Genomic DNA, 23,757 nt, shown 5'->3' on the forward strand with positions numbered 1-23,757 from the left:
CTCAAATGGTTGGGATGCCAATACTGTAATTAGATGGTCATACCGCTGTCCTTGGAAGGCCATTGCATAAGTCTTTCAGGATTTTTCCAAGTATACTCGGTTTATCGTAGGAGATGGGGAAAGAATTCGTTTTTAGGAAGATTTGTGGTGGGGGGACCAAATCTTTAAAGACCAATATCCAAGACTATTTCGAGTAGTAATGGATAAAAATATATCTTCAATTCTCGGTTCGACTCACCCTTTCTCATGGAACTTTAATTTCCGTCGTAATCTAACCGATTCTGAGATAAAAGATCTAGAACGCCTCATGCACTCTCTAGATTGTATGAACTTATCCACTTCCGCTTCAGACACGAGATCTTGGTCCTTATTGTCTTCAGGATTGTTTACAGTCAAGTCTTTCTTTACAGCCTTGTCCCAAATGCTGATTCATCTCCATTTTTCCCCACTAAGTTTGTATGGAAATCTCAAGTCCCTTTCAAAGTTAAGGCCTTTGTCTGGCTTGTGGCACACAAGAAGGTAAGTACCAATGACTTGCTATAATTGAGGAGACCCCACAAAGCTCTTAGCCCTGACATTTGTAAGTTGTGTATGGAGCAAGGAGAATCAGCAAATCATCTTTTCCACCATTGTTCAATGATGTTAGGGTTGTGGCACAAACTTTTTCAGCTAGCCAAGATGGATTGGGTACCTCCGAAAAGCATTTCAGACATGATGTTCATCAATTATAAAGGTTTTGGCAAGTCCAAGAGAGGGGTAGTTCTGTGGCAAAACGTGTGTATAGCTTTAATTTGGGTTGTGTGGCGGGAAAGAAATGCTAGGATATTTGAGGACAAAGCTAGGAATTCAGAGAATCTTTGGGATTCCATTCATTTCCTTGCGTCCTTTTGGGCTTTTTGTTCAGCGGGTTTTAAGGGCATCCCCCTTAAGGTATTACAACTTGATTGGCTAGCAGTGTGTAGTTCCAATAGTTCCAATGGGACGGCCTAGTGTATTGTTATTTTTTCGTGTTGTTTAGTTTTACTTTTGGCAGGAGGAATCCTCATCCTCCTTTTGTACTTCTTTTTCTATCAATATATTCACGCGTGGTTTCCTATAAATAAAAAAAATATTCCATTGAGTAACAAGGGTTTGCTTAGATGTTTTGCAGACTGTCATTGTGTAAATGCATTTGTGTAAACACATTATATTATCTTTTACAAAGTAAAATATGAACAAATAACAAAATAATGTCTAACCTGTCAGGGTAGCCTAGTTGGTCAGGGATTAGGGAGTGTGGTCCTAGTAAGTGGCATATGGTCCTGGATTCGAATCCTGTCACTGATGATACCCTAAATTTACCTAATGTTGGTTGTTGCAGGGCAGTTAGCACCCAAAGGTTTGGGTTCCCATGCAGAGTCCTAAAGGCTTAGCCATAAAAGGTTCCTCAGTTAACAAAAAAAAAAAATTATAAAATAATGTCTAATCCCTCCCTCAACTTTCCTCCATCACCAATATGAATGCTTTAGGATGATCAAAATTTAAAAAAAAAAAAAGTTCACCAATTATTCAAAATATCTTCTTTTTTTTTTTTATAAGAGAATTGTATTACAAAAAGGCGTTAAAATATCGGCTTAAGATGTACAAGAAAGAGACACTCACCCCCTTACAGCTAAAACAAAAAACTATCCAACAAGATGTACAAAAAACAACATTCCCTCAACAGGAACCCACTCAATCAATGAAATCAATTAGCGTCGAAGGACTATCTTTTATAAACAATTTAGACTCCAACCAAAGTAAATATACAAAAAACGCTTTCAGCTTTTGCATGGACAATACACCGCCTTCAAAGGCAATTCTGTTCCTTACCTTCCAAACTAACAAAAACAAGCATAAAGGGGCCACATTCCAAACTGCCTTACGCTTCTTACCCACAAAAGACCCTTTCCACGCCAAGAGGGTTTCCCTAACCAAGGAAGGAAACACTCAATACACTCCAAACAAAATGAAGAACAGCTTCCACACTTCCCTTGTCCATTCGCAATGTAGAAGAAGATGGTCAATGGACTCCTCATATGCTTGGCACAAATAACATCTATTTGCTAAAACCAAATCCTTCTTCTGAACTTGATCCAAAGTTAGAACTTTTCCCCATGACGCTTTCCAAGCAAAGAAGCTTACATTTGGCTGCACACTAGATTTTCATATTATCTTCATTGGGAAACACTTTGTTAAGTCCGACTCTAAGGCTTTGTAAAGAGACTTTACCGAAAAATTGTCATCCTTCGATTCCACCCACCTCACCCTATCTTCATCATTCACAATCACTCTCTTCCCACTCAAACACAAGAAGTTTTCCACCTCACCTCATCCATCTCTCAATCATTAAAAGGCCTAGAGAAACAAGGGCTCCAACCACTTCTCCCCAAACCCCATCTTCTCCATAATTGATAACGAAAATGACCACTCAACATGGCCATAAGTTTTCTCAATGTCCAGTTTGCATAGAATCACTCCCTCATTACTTTTCAAAATCGAGTCTATAGCCTCATTGGCAATAAACATTGCATCCATAATTTGCCTACCCTCCACAAATGCATTTTGGGCCTTAGAAATCACGTTAGCTAGCACCCCCTTCAGCCTATTGGCCAGCGCCTTAGCCAACCACTTATACAGTGCCCCCCCCCCCCCTTTCTTCGGGATCAACACTAGGAAGGTTGAATTCAAGTTCCACAAAAAACAACCAAATTCATAGAAATCCTTGAAAAAATTCATCATCTCAATCTTCACAAAGTCCCACGAGAACTGCCAAAAAGACATGGAGAACCCATCCAGGCCTGGAGCTTTATCCACTCTAAAACCCGACAGTACCTCAAACACTTCCTCTTACTTAAAAGGTTTCTCTAGACCTGTCACCTCAAAGTCTTCCAACCTCTCAAAAGACAGCTCACTTAAGCTAAGCCTCCAATCATCATTGGTAGAGAGCAGAAGCTAGAAAGTTCTGCTCACTTCCTCTCTTAAATCTTTGTCCTCAATACACCACATTAATTTTAACTCTAGCCATTTGGTTTCTCCTTCTATGAGCATTGGTCATTTTATGAAAGAAGCTCGTGTTTCTATCCCCCTCCTTCAACCAAATTTCCTTGATTTTTGTCTCCAAGACGTTTCTTCAAGAAGAACCCACTTTTTATAATTCTCTCTAGCTTCCTTCCTAGATTCCTCCTCTTCCAAAGGTAGAGGGCGTGCACTCTCCTCCTTATCCCAAAAATCCACTCAATTCAGAACTAGCTCCTTCTGCACCTCATACTTGTCAAAAATTTCCTTATTCCAACTTCTCAGAAGTGGTTTCAGAGCTTTCAGCTCTTCAACCAGGATGAAACTAGCAGACCCACTAAAATTAAGGCCCTCCCACCATGTCCTCAAAACATTCTTAAAGCCCTCCTTCTTCAACCACATGTTTTCAAATCTAAATGGAGTGGGGCCTCTCCTCACCCCTCCTCCATCAAGAAGGACCAGGAAGTGGTCTGATAGCGGCTTAACAAGAACGGTTTGAACAGTCCCTGAAAAATGATCTTCCCACTCCTCAAAAATGAGGAAACGATCAATTCTCGATTTAGATTAGTCATTTAAGCCACCACTCCAGGTGAAAAGGCCTCCCTGAAGAGGCAGGTCCCTCAATTCCAAGTCCTCAATCACCTCTAAAAATCTCCTCATGGTTGGGGACAATCAACCTCCTCTACTACGCTCCGAAGGGAATCTGATCATGTTAAAATCGTCTACCACACACCAAGGGTCACTCCACAGTCCTCTAACCGACCTTAGCTAGCTACAAAATACTTCCCTATCCATCTTCAATGTGGGTCCATAAACCCCTATAAAGCTCCAAAAGAATCCATCCTTACAATTCTTGAAACGATAAGAAACTGAGAAAATTCCCACCTCCATGTCTAACAGTTGTAACACTCCGTTGTCCTAGAACACCACAACCCCCCCTGCCCTTGCCCCCGCCCCAGCCCCCACCCCCACCCCCACCCCCTCTCAAGTTCACAACCCCCCAATCTAGACATCTTCCCACCCCAATACTTCGCACAACCCCCATGGTCATTTCCTGAATTTTGGTTTCCTATAGACAAACTAAATCCACCTTTTGGGATTTAATAACAGCCTTTATCATCTTTCCCTTATCTCCGTCATTTGCCCCTCTAACATTCCTCGAAAGAACTCAAAGCTTCATCTAACACAAGTTGGTTCCCCCCCAAGCCCCTCCTGTCTGATAATAATTCACCTAACACTCTAATTTCTTTAGTTCCCGGTCAGATCTTGAGGGTTTCTGCCCTTTCCTCTTTTTCCCAATCAACTTCTCAAAATATTCTCTTCTCTCATTCATTCTCTTATGAAGCATCAAAATTTCCCCCTCAAAACTCTCAGTTGGCATTCCCAAGCAATGGCAAAATTGTGCTAAACAGTTGTACTTCCACGACTCCACTACCCCTTCCTCGTCCTCCACTAACCCATGACTCACCTTCTTCGTCGAGCGAGAAACTTCGACTCCCTGTCCATTCCCCACCTCTTCCACCTAAAGCAACCACAACGGATCTACTGTCAACTCCCTTCCTTTGCCACCAAATCGCCAGCCACACCATCACCCTCCCCTACCACAACCAAAGCCCCCTCTAACCCAGAGACAAGAGAAGAGGAAGAAGAAGAGACTCATCCCCCAAAAACCCAGCAAGAAGTAAGCACAAGGGAAGAGTACTTGGAAGCTTCCTCCAAAAGGCACACATCAGCTGAAGGACCGCTATCAGGCGCCCGACAACCCTCTTTTGCCTCTGCAAGCCCCACTCCACCAAACATGATTTCTTCAGCTCCCCAAAATTCAGCGAAGAGGCGTCTCCTAAAAGCCCTACCCTCTTTTAAAATCACCCATAAACTGACCCAATCCGAGCCCACAGTCCATTCCACAATGCAACTGGGCTGGCCCAACTCCCATATTGAGTTTGACCCGCAGCCCTCTTCATCTAATAGGAACTGGGCTGGCCCACTCTTTGAAGACTTTAAAGAGCCCTCTTGAACTAAAAAACCTAGCACCCTTTTGTCCCAATCACCCATCCTAACAAGCTCAAGGCCCTTTCCACCTGTAAGCCCCCCATCACAAAAAGACTCTCCCCCTACAATCCTCTTTCCTTTCTTTTCCACCTTAAAGCCTACGATGCCGTCAAAGACCACAACCCCTTTTGCAGACCCATCACTGTTACCATTGTCTGCGACCTTGGCTTTTCTAACCATGCAGTCCGATCCAACCCCTTCGACACACAAAGGCTCCCGTTCCATCCCCACGCTACTCCCCAAGCGTGAAACATCGGCATCATCAACCCTAACCTTCGTCCCCTCGCTCCCTTGACTTTTGTTCATTGGCAACACTACAAACACCCATGGCAGCACCTCCCACCATAGTTGGATAGCAAAACATGAAGCATCCACCACCAGTTGCAACGTCCTCGGAAGCTCTTTCCCCTCTGACTTTACCAAAATCCTTGCCCATTACAGCTAAGAAAACCTCCTTGTATCCTCGTCTACCCTAATAAAGCCCCCACAACAATCTCCAATTTTTCTAAACACCTTCCCATTCCAAAAATGTAACATGAGACCCACCATCCTCACCCAAACTTCTTTGGCATGATTTCCTAAATGCAGACAACCAACCCCCGCACTCCATTTCTCCAAAAGCAACAACTTATCCTTGAAACGTCGCACCCCCCTCTTCAACACTCTCTCTACCTCCTCCCCATCTTCAAACTCCAATAGAAAGAAAGCACCTCCCAGCTTTTACAACCTCACTCCTCTCTTGAGGTTCCACAAGCGCTCTCCCCACCTCCTTAACGAGATCAACTCTGTCTCCAAAATCGAGTCATCTCCCCACCTACCAACCAAACAACGACCCAACTGTTCCTCCCTACTCCACTTCTTCCTGCCACCAAGTTGAAGCCATAAAGCATCACCTATCCTTCTAGTCGGCGCTCTAGCCACATCCACAAAGGCCCTCTTCTCACTCTTCCCCATACTACCAAGGCTCCTTTCAACCTACCAACTACAGGCACAAGTGCATTCTTTGCTTCAACAAAAGTAACTACCCCAAGGGATCTAAGTTTCTCAGCTAAAGTGGCCCAACCCCTAAGCAACCCCTTTCCTTCAGGAAACACTAAACAAAATCTCTTTGCCTCAAATCGAGCACTAAGCACAGGACGAACCCCCTCGCCCCATTGACGCGCCTATCCAACCTGAACTTTCTCCCCTTATCCTCCTAGACTTCCATCATTCTTCAATACCTTCCAGCAGCCTCCTTAGGCTCCTATACCCAAACCAAATCCAAGATGAGAAACCCCTGCTTCTCTCCACAATGATTCCTCTTAACTTCCCACGAACTTCCTTCACTAAGACTTCAAAGGACTTCGATTTCACCACAAACCAACAGTTGCCCCGAGAGAGAGAGAGAGAGAGGCGAGTTAATTCCCTATCTATTAGGAGATTTTACCAACTATTCAGAATATCAGAAAAAGTTCACCGATTATTCTCAACATCTAGAACATTTGGTTCAGAAAATTACTCAAGTTCCCAGTACAAATTTCAATTTGAAACATTTGTTTATTAAAAATTAAACCTTCTAGGAAAATGGAAAAATCCAGTAACAATAACACCTTTGCCAATGATTTCATTAAACAAATATGACAACCAACAACAATTTCTATAATTTTCCCATATGGAAAAAATTGAATTCCCAGAAAATCAAAGCTCAAACAATTGCAAAAAAAATATAAAACCTTTGCCAATGATTTCATTAAACAAAGATGACAACCAACAACGATTTCTACAATTTTCCCATATGGAAAAAATTGAATTCCCATAAAATCAGAGCTCAAACAATTGCAAAAAAAAATATATAAAAATAAAAATAGCATAAACAAAAAATAAAATGATAGAATCGTAAAGTTGTTACCGCATAGTCCTCTACAGTAATGTGCCTCACCATCCATGTATTGACTACAAATGGGATTCCCCTAGCTGAGAACTGCATCGCTGAAAATCAATAGAATCAACAAATTAACACATTATTTTGAAGCAAAGGGTCCATCTAGTTGGCCAGAAAATGCAAAAAAATGAAAATAAAATCATAAAAACTAACCCATTAAGTACTTGAAAGTGCGAGAGAAATTTGTACGATCCGCATCTCGAACCATTTTTTATTAAACCTTTGCCTTTGACACATCAAGATGATTAGTACAAACAATATACACACAAAGTTTAGACCTAATTTCAACACCAAGTTTGGAAGTCAAACATATTGAGCAGATAGATGATTTGTAGGATAAATCAGAACACCAAATTGAATAGGTCCATAGAATCAACAAGAGATGGGCTCAAAGAGAAATAAATATTGTTTGGGCTGGCTGGCTTAATTAGGCCCATTTCTCGAGCCCTTGGCCTAAGCCATTGTGAGGATTAGGCGGCTTAATCATTTTGGATAAATAGTAGCTAAAGTAGATTAATGGTTTTTGCAATAAATTTGAAATATTTTTTGAAATTTTTAAAATTTTGAATTATGAAACACTTTATTAGTTTACCTATTTTAGTAATTTAAGTGAAGATTAGAATAGGGAGCAAATCACCTCAAGCGAAATTCCCTAATTTGACACCTATTACTCTAACAATTCAAAACTTATTACAAGAACACCTCATTTACCTTATCTCTTGATATTAGAATTCAATAAAATCTCCATTAATTGCCATCAACAATATAAATAAAAAAGAAAATTAAGATTAATAATAATCTAATAATAAAATAATAAAAAATAGGAAAAAAAATGAAATAGTAGAAGATATTAGTTTCTCCTCAAAATTCATCCTTTTGCCAAAAATAAAATCTGAAATAAAGTAAAGATAAGAAAAATAAAATAAAAGTAAGGAAAAAAATTAACTAAAACGGTAATAAATATTGATATTGACTCAAGAATTCATCATTTTATCAACAAAAAATATGACAATAACATAAAAATAGGAAAGCAATAAAAGTAAACGTAAAAAAATTAAAATAAATTAAAATAGTAAAAATATTTGTTTGGCTAAAAATTCATAATTTTAGCATACAAGCCTTTAAGCAATGTTGAATGCAGTACATATGGAGATTCAATAACAAAAGTTATTTCAATTCTTTTCAAATAGTAATTTTTTTATTATGATTATCTTTGAATAAAAAAAAAGTTATTATTACTTGGTTCTTTTCTTCTAGATACAATCTAGATTTTTTTTTTTTTTTTTTTGAGGTGAATGTTTTGTCATTCTATTACTTTGAATTAAACAAGTTTAATGTACATATTTGTCATAATCCCAAATCATATCAAGTAAAACACATCTTATATACAATTCTAAATTTTTTATATTTGACAACAAATTTTCATTTGATATAATAAGGAGCCTCAATGAGAGTTATTGATAAATCCCATCATTACCATTTTACAAAATAAAATACAAAAAAAATAAGGAAGTTAAGAAAACCCTATCACTAAATAAAATTTAAAAATATATATTAATGTAGGAGTTATAAAAGCCAAAAATTTATGTATGTATATATATGATCTACATCTAAAATATATACAAACGAAGAGTTTGTAGACTTTTTTCTTTCTAAAATACTCCTATTATATCACCTATTTTCCCTCATGTCTCATATGTTTATTATTTGATAGTAACAATCTTAATAACAAATTCATATTTTTCTTATTTATTGGTTATAACGGATAAAATCAAATTCCTTTTACTTATTTTGCACTTTAAAGTTCTTCTCTTCTTTAGGAGAAGAGTTTTTACATTTTTTGTTACTCTTCCTTTTTTTGCTTCCATTTACATTAGGATTCATTAGCTGCATAGCGGGTACCATTTATGTTTCCATGGTAAAATTAGTAAATACCAATTCAAGCCATATCTATGTTTATGTATAACTGTACAAGATAATGTTCCCAAATATTTAATTCTGTACAAATTCTAGCTCATGTTATTGTCCAAAATGAAATCCTAGAATTCAAAGTTTTCAGCCAATAAGATTGACAGTTAGAAGCATTCAAAGAGGGCTAGACCTCTGTTTGGTTTCCAAGAAAATAGAGCAATAAAAGAAAACAACATTTTCATACCCATGTATCTCTCATCTTTTGCTTTAAAAATAAAGAGACAAAACCTATGTCAATTAAGGCAAACAGTCGTGTGAGTTTTAATCAAAATGATATATTTCTGTATTCCGAATCCTACACTGAAAATTTTACAGATTAAAATTTTAATTCCTTTCTCATTTTTTCTCTGCATCTAACCTAGATACATTTTTATACAAAAAAAAAAAAAAAAATCCCCAAATAGCAACGACAGTCAATCCAACAAAAATTTCAGTCTAAGCAGTAATCCAGACTTGTTCTAATCCCACAGCTGTTCAAAGAGAAACCCTAGAATTCAAAACTTACTGCAATAGCATTCCCAAGTTATATAAAGCACTCGTAGAGAAATCCGAGAAAAGAAGGAAAAAAATAAGAGAACAACACATTTTGATTCCTATGTATCTCTCTCACCTTCTTTGCTGACCAAAATAAAAAAACAGAACACAAAAAAAATGTTTCTAACCTAGAATCCGATTGATTGAATAGGGAATAGAGATTTGAGCAGTACCTTGAACTCGGTGATCGATCAGAACGCAGCGTCCAGAGAAGAGTGGGAGGCCTCCGGGCTTCCTGTGCTGCAAGCAGCCTTAAAAGGCTGTGAACAGGATGAGATGATCATGGGCTGAGCATGGGCCGGCCCAAAGCTTAAACTATTCAACTGTTGGTGGACTGATTTCTCAAGTTCAACTCCATCTCACTTGAGGATTTCAACCAGGATTAATTTAATCGGATTTAAGCCAGTTTAGATTTGTCAAGTTTTGATAAATAATAAACTTTGTAATTTATATAGATTATATTTATAAATATATTAATTTTATAAAGTAATAATCAAGTATATCACAAAATGATTTGCTTTGTTATTTTATCAAATTTATATCATTTTATTTGCAAAATAAATATTCTCAATTCGATCCTTTTATGTTTTCTTTACCCATTACAAAAATTTCTTTAATTTTATGTTTATATTTTGAAAGACTTAATTCAATTTTTATCCTTTTAATTTTAAAATAATTACAAAATAAGGTTATAAAATAAACGTAAAAATGAAAATAAAATAAGAAGATAAGAAAATTTTTGTTGTTCGAGCCCTCTCTTTACTAACTCAAAATCCTTATTTATTGGCTAAGGGAAGTACTAACATGGTATATCATAAACATTTTTTTGATAAATAAATAATTAAATTAAGATAGTATAAAGATTGCAATAGTGTTGTAATGAAACCTCGGATTATTTTGTTTCTCGACTCTAGACTCATAAAAATGTATGCATATTATGCTTCTACTAACTTCAACGCCCACCTTGTATACATGGCAAAACATGTAAATGATATATCTTGGAAGTGAGAGTATTTGTAAATATCATAATTGTGACTCTTTAATTCAACAAAATTTAATATTGGCAAATGATAGTCATATACATTGGACACATGCATCCAATTCAAAAGAGGGTACATGGCAAAATTTGAAAGGCTATAAAATTTAGTCTCGTAAAATATAAACAAATCTTCCAATTGAAGTCGAAATAGAAATAAAAATAAATATTCTCTTATTAGTAAGTTTTCTTAATGAAAGAAATAACTTACTAAAATCAAGGAACCAAATTCTTTAAATTAAGCAATTAAATATTTGGGATTTCAAATTTAATTATCTAATTTCACCTATATATAATAATAACTTCTTTCAATGAAAATGATCAACAAAACTTCACATGGGAAAAGAAGTTTTATAAAGAGAAAAAAAAAAGTTCACAAAAGTCTCCCTACAAGTCCTAACTACTAATTTACGTGTTCTTTGTCTTTCAACAAATTCATTTGAGAACAAACTATACTAAGCCCTTAATTGATCTTCAAAAATCAAGAAAACATTTTCATCGTTATCTTTCATACCATGATCAAAGCAAATAAATTATAAGGAAAATATTTTTTTGTAATGTATATTATATGAGTCTTGTATCCCATAATTATTATTTTTAATACAAAGTTTTGTTTGCATATGTTTTTCTTTTATATATATACTTTTGCTAATTTTGTAGAGCTCCACAAAATGTGTGCATCCAATTGCTTAATTTGAAATATTTTTTTAAAAAGTTTTAATTTCCAATTCAACCCCTCATGTGTTTTTTTTAATTAATTTAGCCTTTTCTATCTAAATAACAAACATATTTGAATATTATATATCACTCATAGTTATTGGAAAATAAAGATTAAAATTAACTTGATTATATGAATTTTATAAAATTGTACAAAATTGATAATAAACGATTATATATATATATATATATTAAATAGTACAAAAAGATATTAATTTTCTTGCTTTCATAATAAATAATAATAATTATATAAATGACATGGTAACAAAATAGCCTAATGTAAGGAGAGATACATAAGAGGGCGTGTAAGGCGAGAGGCAGTTAATTCGTCGTTGCATTCATTTGTCCATGTTTTCGGATTTGACCAAGAATCCTCAAGAAAATTTTGGGTAAATATGGGTAACCTTCTCATCGCACAAACCAACTAGTTTAAGATGCAAAAAAACAACTTCAAACCCTCGCTCTAAGGCCCAACTTTTTGTCTCAAAATGTGGACTTAAAATGTTGCTAATACAGAAAACCCAAAAACAAGGGTGATATTATAAAAAAGCACACCACCAAATCAGCATCAGCATCAGCATCAGCGATAGCGTCGGAGAGAAAGTGTGTTGTTCCTCTTCCAGGTTGCCCTTCTTGAAGGGCGTGCCTTGTGGTGCAAATGTCCTTTTCCTCGTAGACCCCTGTATTTCTTTCCAGCAGAAGTCAGTCCCCGAAGCTCCCTGTGCTTGTGGACAGGCTTGCAGATCCAGTTGATTCTTGGGTCGTTCCGGATAGCATTGTGAGCAGCATCAACCAAGATTACCTCATAGTATTTGTAAGTGGAATCCTAACAACAAAATCAAGGTTTGAGACATTTAAAATGGAACAAAAGGTGAATTTATTAAAAGATTAGGAAGCTTAATTCAAGTAAGAGATTTAGCATGAAGTTGATATATTGGGAAACAGTTGAAGAAATTCAGACACAGTCAGAAGAAAAATGGATATCACAAGCATAAAAAAATTTATGATCTTCAAAATAATTACTATGAAACAAAAAGAGAAATCATAGGACTTGGAATAAAGTCTCATACAGAGCAAGGCTCAAATCTGCAAACACTAGGGAGAATTGGAGATGTTTACTGGTTAGGACCCCTCAAAATGACTGATGAAAAGCACCTCAGACATTTTCTCAGAAAAAAAAAATACACATCTGAAATTAAATGGTATAATCATGTACCAAAACTAGCATGCTAACAAGTGCCCAAATAGCAGAACTCGAAGACTGAGATACATAGGTAGGAAATAAGTGCAGTAAATTCTATACAGACCTCATTGATCCAATAAGAGTTGAGAACCTTGAGACCACCCAGCTTCCGTCCAGCACGTTCCTCTGCAATTGAACGCTTGCTGCGTTGAAATTTCAGCTGAGTGACACCTTGGTTTGTGGGCTTACCATACACAATACCCTTTGGGACTGGCCTCTTCCTTCCACCGCGTCTTACACGTACACGATAGATCACATAACCCTGAAAAGATTGTTAACATGTACACGATATTAATATGAATATTAACGCTGCAGTGACTAAATATAGAGCACCAGCAGGGAAAAATGTAAACAGAAAATCAAACAAGTGTATCAATGGGAATTGCAGCATTGAACTTTAAATTTCTTCACTTGGCAAAACAATATAAGATTTCACATAAGCAAGAATGAATACAGATAACTTTGTCAAATTTTATAAATACTCTAAGTTTTAAATAAGACACGATATTGGAATTAATATTGTGGTCTTAGGCACTCTTTGTATACTTTTGGTGTATTTTGTTATGCTCTTGCTTTTTAAAGAATTACTTCTTTACCTATCAAATATACATATAATCATATTTCTATTTTTGAAAGACTGAAATTCAGATAAAAACTATAAATTTGATAGTCATGATCATCATCAGTTAATAACAATCAATACCGTATATTATTTGCTTACCCATGCAACAGATTAGTACTTAAAGGGAACAGAACTATGACAATTTCTAATTTGATTATCATTTCGGCCACTATTACCATTATCACTACTACGACTACTGCTGCTGCAAGCCTGCAACCACTACTCCTACTTACTAGTTACTACGACATAACTACTACAGTACCACCAGCATAAATATTATGTCCAAACAAACTACTATTGCAAGCCAACTTCTATTACTACCAATATCATGTTCAAACCATCTGCCATTGCAAGTCAATAAAAGACTATCAACCAAGTCCCATGGAACATGCATCCATTTCCCTATAAATTTCACTGAAGTCCTCTATCACTTATTTTATGATGATTAAATAAAAGCTCATGCCTAAACTGCAGATATAACTTCCATTTTTTATTAACCCTAGTGCAATGCAAACTTTTTTCTTTTTTTCGAGGTCCTAAGTAATAAAAAATTAGGCCATTTTAATTGCATTTTGAAAAATTATCTTTCACTTCATAAAACAGGAAAGAAATAATAAGACAAGTAAAAAAATTTGGCCGTTCATTTCCAAAAACTGTTCTCCATAGATCCCCACCAAAAAAACATCACCAATAAGTCTGAGCATTTCTACTTTCCAACCTTGTTTGACAAAAATTGACAACAGAAAGCCCCATACTCTTGAGTACTTTTCAACTTTTACACTTACAAGTTACCAGACAAGTACCAAAACATGCCTTTAAGAGTCAAAATTTTTTATTTATCTTTATTTGCCTTCATTATTTCAGCAATGAAAACAGGCTGTCTGCTAAAACAAGAGAAATTTGAGCCAATCCCCTTATTTGCACTTCATGCCACATGAAAAGGGTATACACTCATTTACTTAAAGCTTAAAATCTATTATATTATCAGTACATATTATTGACAATTATGTTAAAGAGCAGAGCAGATCAAAACACAAGACTAACACCCACTGACCCACCCCAAACAAATCCCACCCAACATACACAACATTCTCAATGGTTCCCAAAAATTTCCAATCCATATGACACGTTGGAAATATGAAGCAGTTTTTAGAATGGTAAATTTGCTTATAGAACTTAAAACATCCATGAATCAGTTTGAATAAAATTATCAATCATCCTCATGCAACACCGTAAAGCCCATTTGGTTATATTTTAAAGGGTTAATTTTCTTGTTCCTAAAAATTTATTTCATGATTTCTGTTATTTTGATTCCTCTTTCAGCTTCTTTTTCGAGAAGTTCACTGCACCAAAAATGCTTCCTCCATCATTTCTGTTCGCAAAGTTTAATGAATTAACAATAGAAAAACTATAGAAAATGCATTCAGATGAGCCCAAATGTATATAGGTCTTGACTCCGGCAGAACCGCCACTAATAACGACAATCCACCAGTAAATCATAACCCATGAAACAAAGATTTTACATTCACAAGCTAGCAAGTGCATTATTGTTTTCAGTGTGCAGTAAATCTATATAATCTGAAAATGCCACCATTTTTCTGAAATTAACCCATTTTCGATCATGTTTGCATAGAAAATTGCAACAATACAAAATGAGCAATTCAATTTCAAGCGCCATAAACAGAGAACACAAACGAACATCATCACAACCGAACACAATCGCCCAAATTCAAATATAAAAAATAAAATAAAAAATCGCAATCAAATGTAAGAAAAACAATGATAACCTGCTTGGCCTTGTAGCCCAAGCGGCGAGCCTTATCGGGTCGAGTGGGGCGCGTGGCGCACACAATTGAAGGGTGCTGGCGATACTCCCAGCACCTCACCCTCTGCAAGAACCTCATCACATCGGATTGCTTCTTCCTCCATAGCTCCGACACGTACTTGTAAGCCCCTAATGCCACCACGAACAATGCCAATAACAGGAAGCCACAAATCGGAAAACCCTAATATCCGCTTGGAAGTAGAGAAAAAGAGAGTGAAGGAAAGCTTGGTGCTTACCCATTGTGTTCGGCTGAAGAGCTGCAGCAAGAGGAATGCCAGAGGGAAAAGTTCAGTTACTAGGGTTTTAGAAGAGGGGTAGTAAAATTTTTCAGTAGGAACGAAATTGCCCCTATTCAAATTACCCTATTACAGAATTGGCCTTGGTGTGAGGTTTAGGCCCATTAGATAAGGGTTTGCTATCGAGTAGGCCCACCAAGGCCCAAATCCAAATCCAACAATTCAGGCCTGACATCTTGATGGTATTTTGAACAACACATTATGAGTCTGTTTGGTAGTGCCGGTAGAAAACGTTTATAATTTTTTTAATACTTAAATGATAAAAAATTTTATTTTTATCTTAAGCGTTAAAAATGTAAAGTATTTTCGTAATCTTATATTGGGATGACAAAGGGGCGGATTTGGGACTGGTCAGCTTTAGCCCAACCCCGCCTTGTTTATTTAAAATATTTCTCATTTTTTTCCTATTAAAAAAATTAAACAAAGCGGGGTAAGTATGAGAAATTCATATACCTGCATCGCCTAGTCCAGTTTAACTTTCTTTGAATTTTTTTATTTTTTTTTCAAAAGATTATTTTAAAATTTTCTTAATTAAATTAATCTATAATTTTCTTATAACTTATTTTAAAAGTATTATTATTATTGTTGTTTTTATTATATATAGGAAAATAAAAATTAAATTAAATTAAATTTTGAAATTAAATTTTATATATAATTGGGTTGGGTTGGGGTGGGGTGGAGCGGGGCGGGGCGGGACAAAACAATACTCGAACCCATCCCGAATTTAAAAAAAAAAAATTCAAACTCATTCCAAACTCATTTATTTAAATTTTAAACTCATCTCATTAGGAGAGAGGCAATACCTGAAAAAACTCGCCTCATTGTCATCCCTATCTTAAAAATCGATTGTTACTAAGAATAATTATCTACATATGTTATATGATGTTTTATGCAATTTTATTTGGATTTAAATGATATTTAGTAAAATCGTAAGGCATACAAAATATCCTTGGTATGTTGGACCTTCACTATAGACAATTAATATCTCCCTATAGAGATTTTGTGTGTTAAATTGGTCGGTATTATAACATAACCCTGGTGAGTAGGAGATGATTCCAAGCATATATAACAATTTGATGCAAAAAAAAAAAAAAAAATTGATTTGTGTATACTACATATATAGATGTATTCAATATAATAACAAATAAGAGTATTATCTTTAATATTTTCATATAGATAAAGATTTATTTTTTTCATTGAATCATCATCTTTAATGGACTTAAGATGAAGAGTGAAATCTTTTTAAAGTAATCAATGATCCTCCAAAGTGCTACAATTTGATAGTTAAAAATGATTTTTGAAATCTAGAAGTTGTTGTTCTTTGCTTTGTGATTCAATGAACAAGATTCTTTAGACTTAGTATATGGTGTTAGTAAACTAGCCTAAAGAGCCCCACTATGAGACAATAATCCCATTACAGATCTAAATCAACAATGAAACAACTAACTCAAATAATAGAACAAAGCAATCTAACATAAAGATAAGAAAAGATAAATATGTTGATAAAGTAAAGCTAAATTCTACTCGAAAAAAAAAACGAAAGTATAAAAGAAGTAATAGTACTTTAGGCCTTAGGGCTAAATATAACTTAAAAGTAACAAAATGTCTAAAAATGGAAAGAGGTATTAAAACCCACAAACTAAGGATAATAAACAAAATTGAAAGGCTATGGGTCCTAGCGTTCACTCTCGAGGATTAACCCTAGTCCTAGCTCAACCTCAACTAGACCTATGAACTCCTCATCTAAAAAAAATATGTTGAATGGAATGAATAAAAGGTCCAACGAATAGTCATGATACATAAGCGTTTGGATGAACAATCCACATTAAAGAACAATTCTAAAACATATCTATAATAAATTTGGTAAATAAAAAATACCAAAAAATAATCATAATAGCATTTAAAAACATATGAGATATAACACATGCAATCATAAGTCTAGACATATTTATGGTCAATCAATTACCTAGACATAAGAGTACTACTTGTGAGCCCCCACATCTACATGGTCTTCAAAGTTTTAGTATCCTAGATCACAATACTAAAGAGCTTATCTCCTAGTCATCCCATTAAGTCACAATAAAGCATACTCCACCACTTAGTTTGACATCAGAGCCTCACAATCTCATCTCAAGGTCTTTCCCTTGCTACATAAGTGGTGTAGAGTCTTGGAACAAAATTGAACAAAATGTTGGGAACCCCAGATTCTTTCGTTTTCTAGCTTTGGATCTCGTAAGGTGTATGTTATCTATCCTTAGGCTCTCTAGATCTAATATGGCGAAATAAAATGACAAAATGAACTAAGAGCTTAAGTGGGGACTACTAGAATCCATAAGAAAATATTGACTATCTCATAATCTAATTATAATGTTGACTCAACACTTCACTAAAAAGAGTCAACTACATTCTAGTATCATATGCAATTACAATTAGACAAAGTTTGAGTACGTGACCTACTATTCATTATATGTAGACTTTTCATGAATTAATGTCATAATCTAACAAGATAATGTTATCAACCCATTAAGATTACCTTTTTAATCCTTAAGTTACATATTCTCCTATTATATGATTAATTGATAAAATCTAGCTCATAAAGAGCATATGTTAAATTCTACTTAAAAAATTACTATAAAAACAAATTTCATGATCACATGTCCTTTATTTAGCTCAAGGGGACACGTCTTTCACAATCCTATGAAATATCGTAGGCCTTTATTGAGAATACCTATTGTCACTAGTCTCCATCAATAATGGCTCAATCCATAAGAAATATATGACCACTTTATAGTATAGGTCAAAGACTCCTATTGATTTCAGCACAAACTTAATATCCTTTCAAGGTTGAGAGCTCATGTAATATAGTAACTTGATGAATCATGACCACTAATAGCCTTATGTCATGATTCACTATATGTCATGTACAATGTGTTTGTACACACTAGTGCATTCACCATGGGAAACTTGTCTCGATGACCAAGACAAGTCATCACTTCAATTAAGAGGTAGTACACTACAATCTCTATTGAATTGTACATAGTAAGATTAATAATTGGTTTCTCATCACTTTCCATATTCTTTTAAGGTATGTCTTGTAGATTGTGTCTTACCTCTTTTTTTTTTTTTAAGAGATATATTCGTTTATAGAATATCCAATAGGTTTTATGGGTTATTTTTTTTATAATAAAGATAATTAGAAGGTGTTTGCTGATATAAATACTAGATTTCTAATAATGAGTATAAAATAAGTAATAAGGCAAAGAGTGATATAGAGTGGAAAACTATAGAAGATAGTCCCATATTGCATAGGATACTATGAATCCAGAGGTTTAGAAACATACCATTCCTATGACTTCTAGTACACCAGTACCTCATCATAACGAGAGGTTTCTGTCCTATAGATTATGATAAAGCAGTGAATGGTGTTGGTTCTCACTTATGAAAAGGAGCTATGAAGGTATAGTTAGACTCTTTGTATTCAAACATAGTGTGGGTTTATGTAGAAGGACTTCAAAGGAAAAAACTCATAGGTGTAAGTTGGTATATAAGAGGAACATAAGAGTAGATGAATAAGTTGAGAATTATGTCGCCAGGTTGTTGTCAAGAGTCATAATTCAAAACATTGTTTTGACTATGGGAAACCTTTTCACTATTAGTCATATTCAAATCCATCAGGGTACTCTTAATGTCAGCATCTATATGATGCAACTAGACATTTTCATAGCAAAAGGCTTTGTGTGTACAAGAAAACACAGGGAAGCATGGTGACACTCTTAGATCTTGTAGGTAGATGACAATCTACTCATTGGGAATGATGTAGGGACATTGTCATTAGTCAAAATCTGGTTGTCTACTCAATTTTAGATGAAAATCTAGAAGGAGTGCAATATATTATTGAGTTTAAGGTCTTTTAGATTGCAAGAATAGGTAAATTACGCTATATAACCTACACTAAAAAGCATTTGGTCAAGTGCATGATGTAGAACTCCAAGAAGGATTTGCTACCCTTAAGTTTGGAGTTGTCTTTCTCAAAACTAATGTTCTTGGATATCTGAGGAGAGAAATCGCATTAAAGCAATACCCTATGCCTCTACAATGAGTAGCCTTATGTACATGCAATGTTATGTGTTAGACCGAACATTTGCTTTGTTGTAAGAATAGTGAGTAAATATTAGTACAATTCAAGATTTGAGCTTTGGGCATACATCAAGTATATACTGAAGTATCTTAGGAGAACGAGGGAATACATGCTTGTGAGTATTTGTGTTGATTTAGTATCCCTTGGATACTAGGAATTAGACTTTCAGTCTGATGAGAACTCTCATAGGCCTACCTTTAGGTATGTGTATGCTCTAAATGGTATTTGTTGCTACTTCTAAAGTAACAAAGGAAACTTTTCGGCTTAAGATGTTCCTTACAGGACAAAAGGGTATTTCCTTGTGGCATAATATATATTTTGTGAGATAGTTCAGAGAGGTGATATGGCTGTGGAGTATATTCTTTCTACAAAACCCAATGTACATTTAGGGCTAGTAGGAGTTTGTTAGGATTGAGTTCTTGAAAGCAAGACATGATGTAACAAAGTTAAACTTTATTATCCCCTTGTTAATCCTTTTTATATATTGACATTGATTTGAACATTTAACACACATTACTTGCATTATACATTACTAGAGTGCATTAGGAATTGCATAGAGGATATAAGTCATGATTTTTTTACAAAATGATAAGTTATTCACAATCGGTTTATGGATTTGGAAAATTCAATACAGACTATAATGCACTACCTGCTAATTAAAGGGATGACTTGTCTTAGCCATTGAGATCAAGTTTCCATGATGAGTATACTATCGTGTATGGTTACACATTAGATTTGATCTATGGTAAATCGCGACGTAAGGCTATTAGATTGTCATGATTCACCAAACTGCTATGTTGCATGGACTTTCAACATTGAGAGGATATTGAGTTTGTGTTGAAACCAAACATGAGGCTTTGGCCTATGGGTAAAACCTTAAAGTGGTCATATATTCCTTACGAATTGGGTCATTGTTCATGAAAGTTGGTGACAATAAATATTCTTAATAAAGGCACCATGACATCTCTGGGATTGAGACAACATATTCCTTGAGTGATATCCAAAGGACATGTGATCATGAAATCTGTGGTCGCAATAATTATTTTAGTAAAATTTGACATATACTTCTTAGAGTTAGGTGGTGTTTGTTTTTTGGCTGAGTAGAAAAAATCAAAATATTTGGCTTTTTCTATTCAGTTAAAAGTAACATGTTGACATCATCCAACATAACTAAACTAACCTATTGATAACAAGTTTATTTTAGTTATGTTGGATGATGTCAAGAAGTTACTTTTAGTTGAATAGAAAAAGCCAAATATTTTGGTTTTTTCTATTCAACCAAAAAACAAACACCACCTTAGAGTATGTTAGTTGATCACATAATAAAGGGATTTGTAACTCAAGTATTAAAAAGGTAATCTTGATGGGTTAATAGCATTATCCTATTAGATTACAGATATCAGTTCATGGGGAGTCTATATGCAATGAATAGTAGATCATGAACCTGAACTTTCTTTCGTTGTAATTTCATAGGATATTGGGATGTAGTTAACTCTCTTTAGTGGAGTGTTGAGTCAACTTCAAAATTAGATTCTGATGGAGTTAGTATTTTCTTATGGGTTCTGATAATCCCTACTTAAGCTCCTAGTTTATGGTGGCATAAACTAGTCAACTTCATTATGTTTGGTTCTCAAAAAGTACTTAGAAAAGAAAAAAAATGTTAAAAAAATGGTTTTCTTATATTTAATTTCACTGTGAAAAAAATAAAAATAAAATAAAATATAATTAAATTTAGTTACAAATTTATACATTTTAAAATTATTTAATATTTATATAATGGAAAAAAATAAGTCAAATGAGTATAAAGAAGCATATGAAAATAATTTATTATTTAATATTTTTAAAATTATTTTGTTTCACTTTTACTTTCCTTCTATCTTTCCTTTCTATTTTTTTTTTCTCACATTTTCCTCAATTTTTTATTTATTTAAAAACCAAACATAGCTTTAAAGTTTATTGATTTTAGAAAAATGACTTATTTCTAATAACTTTTTAGAAAGGGATTTCAAATGTGGAATACAACCAAGGTTTGAAATTGGACAAGCAACATCCAACATCCAACATTTTTTTGGATTTTGCTGAAAATTTCTGTTTTTTCAATTCTTACCCGGCTACTGTAGGGATTCAAACCTAGGCAAAAGGCTTAGGTTCAAGCTTACTTACCGCCGAACCATCTTCACTTTTATTAATATATATATGTTAAAGTTCATTATTAAAAAATAAATAAATAAATTCTAATTAAATTATTTTAAAATTTAATTAATTAATTAATGTATAAAAACTACCATTATAATTTTCTTCAGAAATATTTTTTTAATATCATTTATATGATAATTAAATATAAAAAATATAAATATTAAAAATTCATATATACATCATAATTTATTTTACATTATTGAATGCATTTAAATTAAATAAATTATAGTTTTAATATTAAATTTATTATTATTATCTCATTAATCTTATTTTAAAAAATTACTATCACTACACTTTTAAAATTTTTATATTTATCCTCTTTATTTTATTTTATTTTAAATATTTTTATTTTAAAATATTAAAAATATAAATTCATTAAAAAAATACTAAAATATAAAAAAAATAATTAAGTTCAAATATTTTATAAATTAAAATGAATTTAATTATATAAATAATAAATTATTAATATCGACATATCCTTACCTACGGATATTTTTCTCTTTAACCATACCTATATCAATTATACTTAAAAAATAAATTTAATATATATATATATATATATATATATATATATATATTATATTTTTTTTAGAGTTTCTCTAAATATTTTCATGCACGCAATAATTAATTCATGCAAACAATAATTAATTCTGTCTAATTATCTCTAAACATAAAAATAGAAATATTTAATGTCTAATAATGTCTAATTTATTGCAGAAATTTAAACATAATAATGCAGATATTTGAATCTGAAAATTTTGTTTATTGAAAATATACCTTAATACAGAGAGTTGATGATTACAGGCTATTGACAGCAGAGGGATGACTCAATCTGAAAGAAGAAAATTACAAGAGAAAATTTTTTGAACTCTAAAAAATTTTGCACTCTCTCAATTTTTTCTGCTCTTAAAGCTCTCTTTCCAACTCTTTCCAAACTCTGCCTAATGAAAATCGTTGAGGCTCTATTTATAGGCGAGGCTCCGGACTTCAAGAGAACTTTGAGTCTTGCAATTTTGAAAAGTTTTGAATCATTTTCCACGTGTATGAAACATGAGGTTTGTGCAGAAGGTAAATTCTTCTTGTCTCCTTTCTTTCATTTCTTTTTCATCACGTTGCATTTGAGTCACTATTTTGCTTTTGAGTCATAGTGAAAGACAAAAAACACTATGCACCTTTTTTTTTTTTATATACTTTCAGACTTTACATAATTGTCTTTTTTTTTTTTTTTTTGTTGGATAATTACAAATGTACAAAAGATTCTTGATATCTCTTAACTGGGCATTTCTAAGAGATATTTTTCAAAAGTTCGTATGGCTTCTTCTTCAAGAACATATTCCTTTTTGTACTTATCAACAAGATAAGTAAATTGAGTCTGGAAAAGAAGAGGGACTTCTGGAAGATAGATTGAAGAAATGATTTTTTGAATGTTGTCTTCGACAATGAGATTATAGTTAGAAGAACTATAAATCTCAGCATCAAGATTTCTTGAAATCATTCTTGACCTCCAATGTCTGATTTGTTTTTTAAGGACAAATTTAGTGCAAGGCTAAGGGCACTCTATACCAAACAATTGATATTTTCTTTAATTGGCTTTGAGAAGGATGAGGTGTTGAGCAAGGTAAACTCCTCCACCATTCGACCATTCAGGAGGTTTGCTTTCTATGATGAGTTCAACTAATTTAAAATCCCTGATGAAGGCATTTAAAACATAGACTGCTAATTTTCTTCCAAATCCGTCGGTTTGATCAGGATAAGAGAAAATTAGTTGATAAAGAACTCCATAATCCATGAGAAGAAAAGGAGTTAGCTCTATTGACTCATTGTTGAATTTAATGATTATTGGTTTGTAACTATCTAGGTCAATGTTGGCTTTGCAAATACTGTAAGTAAGAGCACACTTACAATCATGCCTTTCTAATGGAATTTCCTTACACAAGGGATCGGTCTTTGGACAATTATTATAGGTGTTATCATAATAAGAAATCCAAGTGAAGCTTACCCCTTGAATAGTAATTCCAAAAGTGCTACGGTCAGCAAGAAATTGCATAATATGCTCTTGCCTTGCTTCCCCTGTAGCTTTAGCCTTTTCATAGATCATCTGTTTAATGCTTTCAAGAAGATCCAAATTCTTTAGCTTGAAAAATGAAAATCTAGAAATTTGAAATTCTTG

The 23,757-nt window shown here is 33.9% G+C and overlaps 2 protein-coding genes across 4 annotated transcripts in view; both read right to left on the bottom strand.

Annotated features, from left to right (window-relative positions):
• The window catches only part of LOC100254157 (uncharacterized), a 64,570-nt gene extending 54,775 nt beyond the window's left edge, over positions 1–9,795 (bottom strand). For all 3 annotated transcript variants that reach the window (XM_002268279.4, XM_010663971.3, XM_010663972.2), the window contains exons 1-3: positions 9,688–9,795; positions 7,163–7,235; positions 6,977–7,056 (exon numbers count right to left, since the gene is read on the bottom strand). In XM_002268279.4, the coding sequence (XP_002268315.1) occupies positions 6,977–7,056; positions 7,163–7,217 (135 nt within the window). In that variant the 5' untranslated portion in view covers positions 7,218–7,235; positions 9,688–9,795. The remainder of the gene's footprint in view (positions 1–6,976; positions 7,057–7,162; positions 7,236–9,687) is intronic.
• Positions 9,796–11,573: 1,778 nt separating this feature from the next.
• On the bottom strand, positions 11,574–15,306 carry LOC100249052 (large ribosomal subunit protein eL15z). Its single transcript, XM_002268429.5, has 4 exons — positions 15,194–15,306; positions 14,920–15,086; positions 12,575–12,772; positions 11,574–12,093 (listed from the first exon to the last, which is right to left on the bottom strand). Exons 1-4 carry the CDS (start codon positions 15,195–15,197, stop codon positions 11,848–11,850), a joined length of 615 nt encoding a protein of 204 aa, XP_002268465.1. The 5' UTR covers positions 15,198–15,306; the 3' UTR covers positions 11,574–11,847.
• Between the last annotated feature and the right edge of the window lie 8,451 nt (positions 15,307–23,757).

This window comes from Vitis vinifera, chromosome 16 (genome assembly GCF_030704535.1).
Source record: "Vitis vinifera cultivar Pinot Noir 40024 chromosome 16, ASM3070453v1".
Taxonomy (NCBI): Eukaryota; Viridiplantae; Streptophyta; class Magnoliopsida; order Vitales; family Vitaceae; genus Vitis; species Vitis vinifera.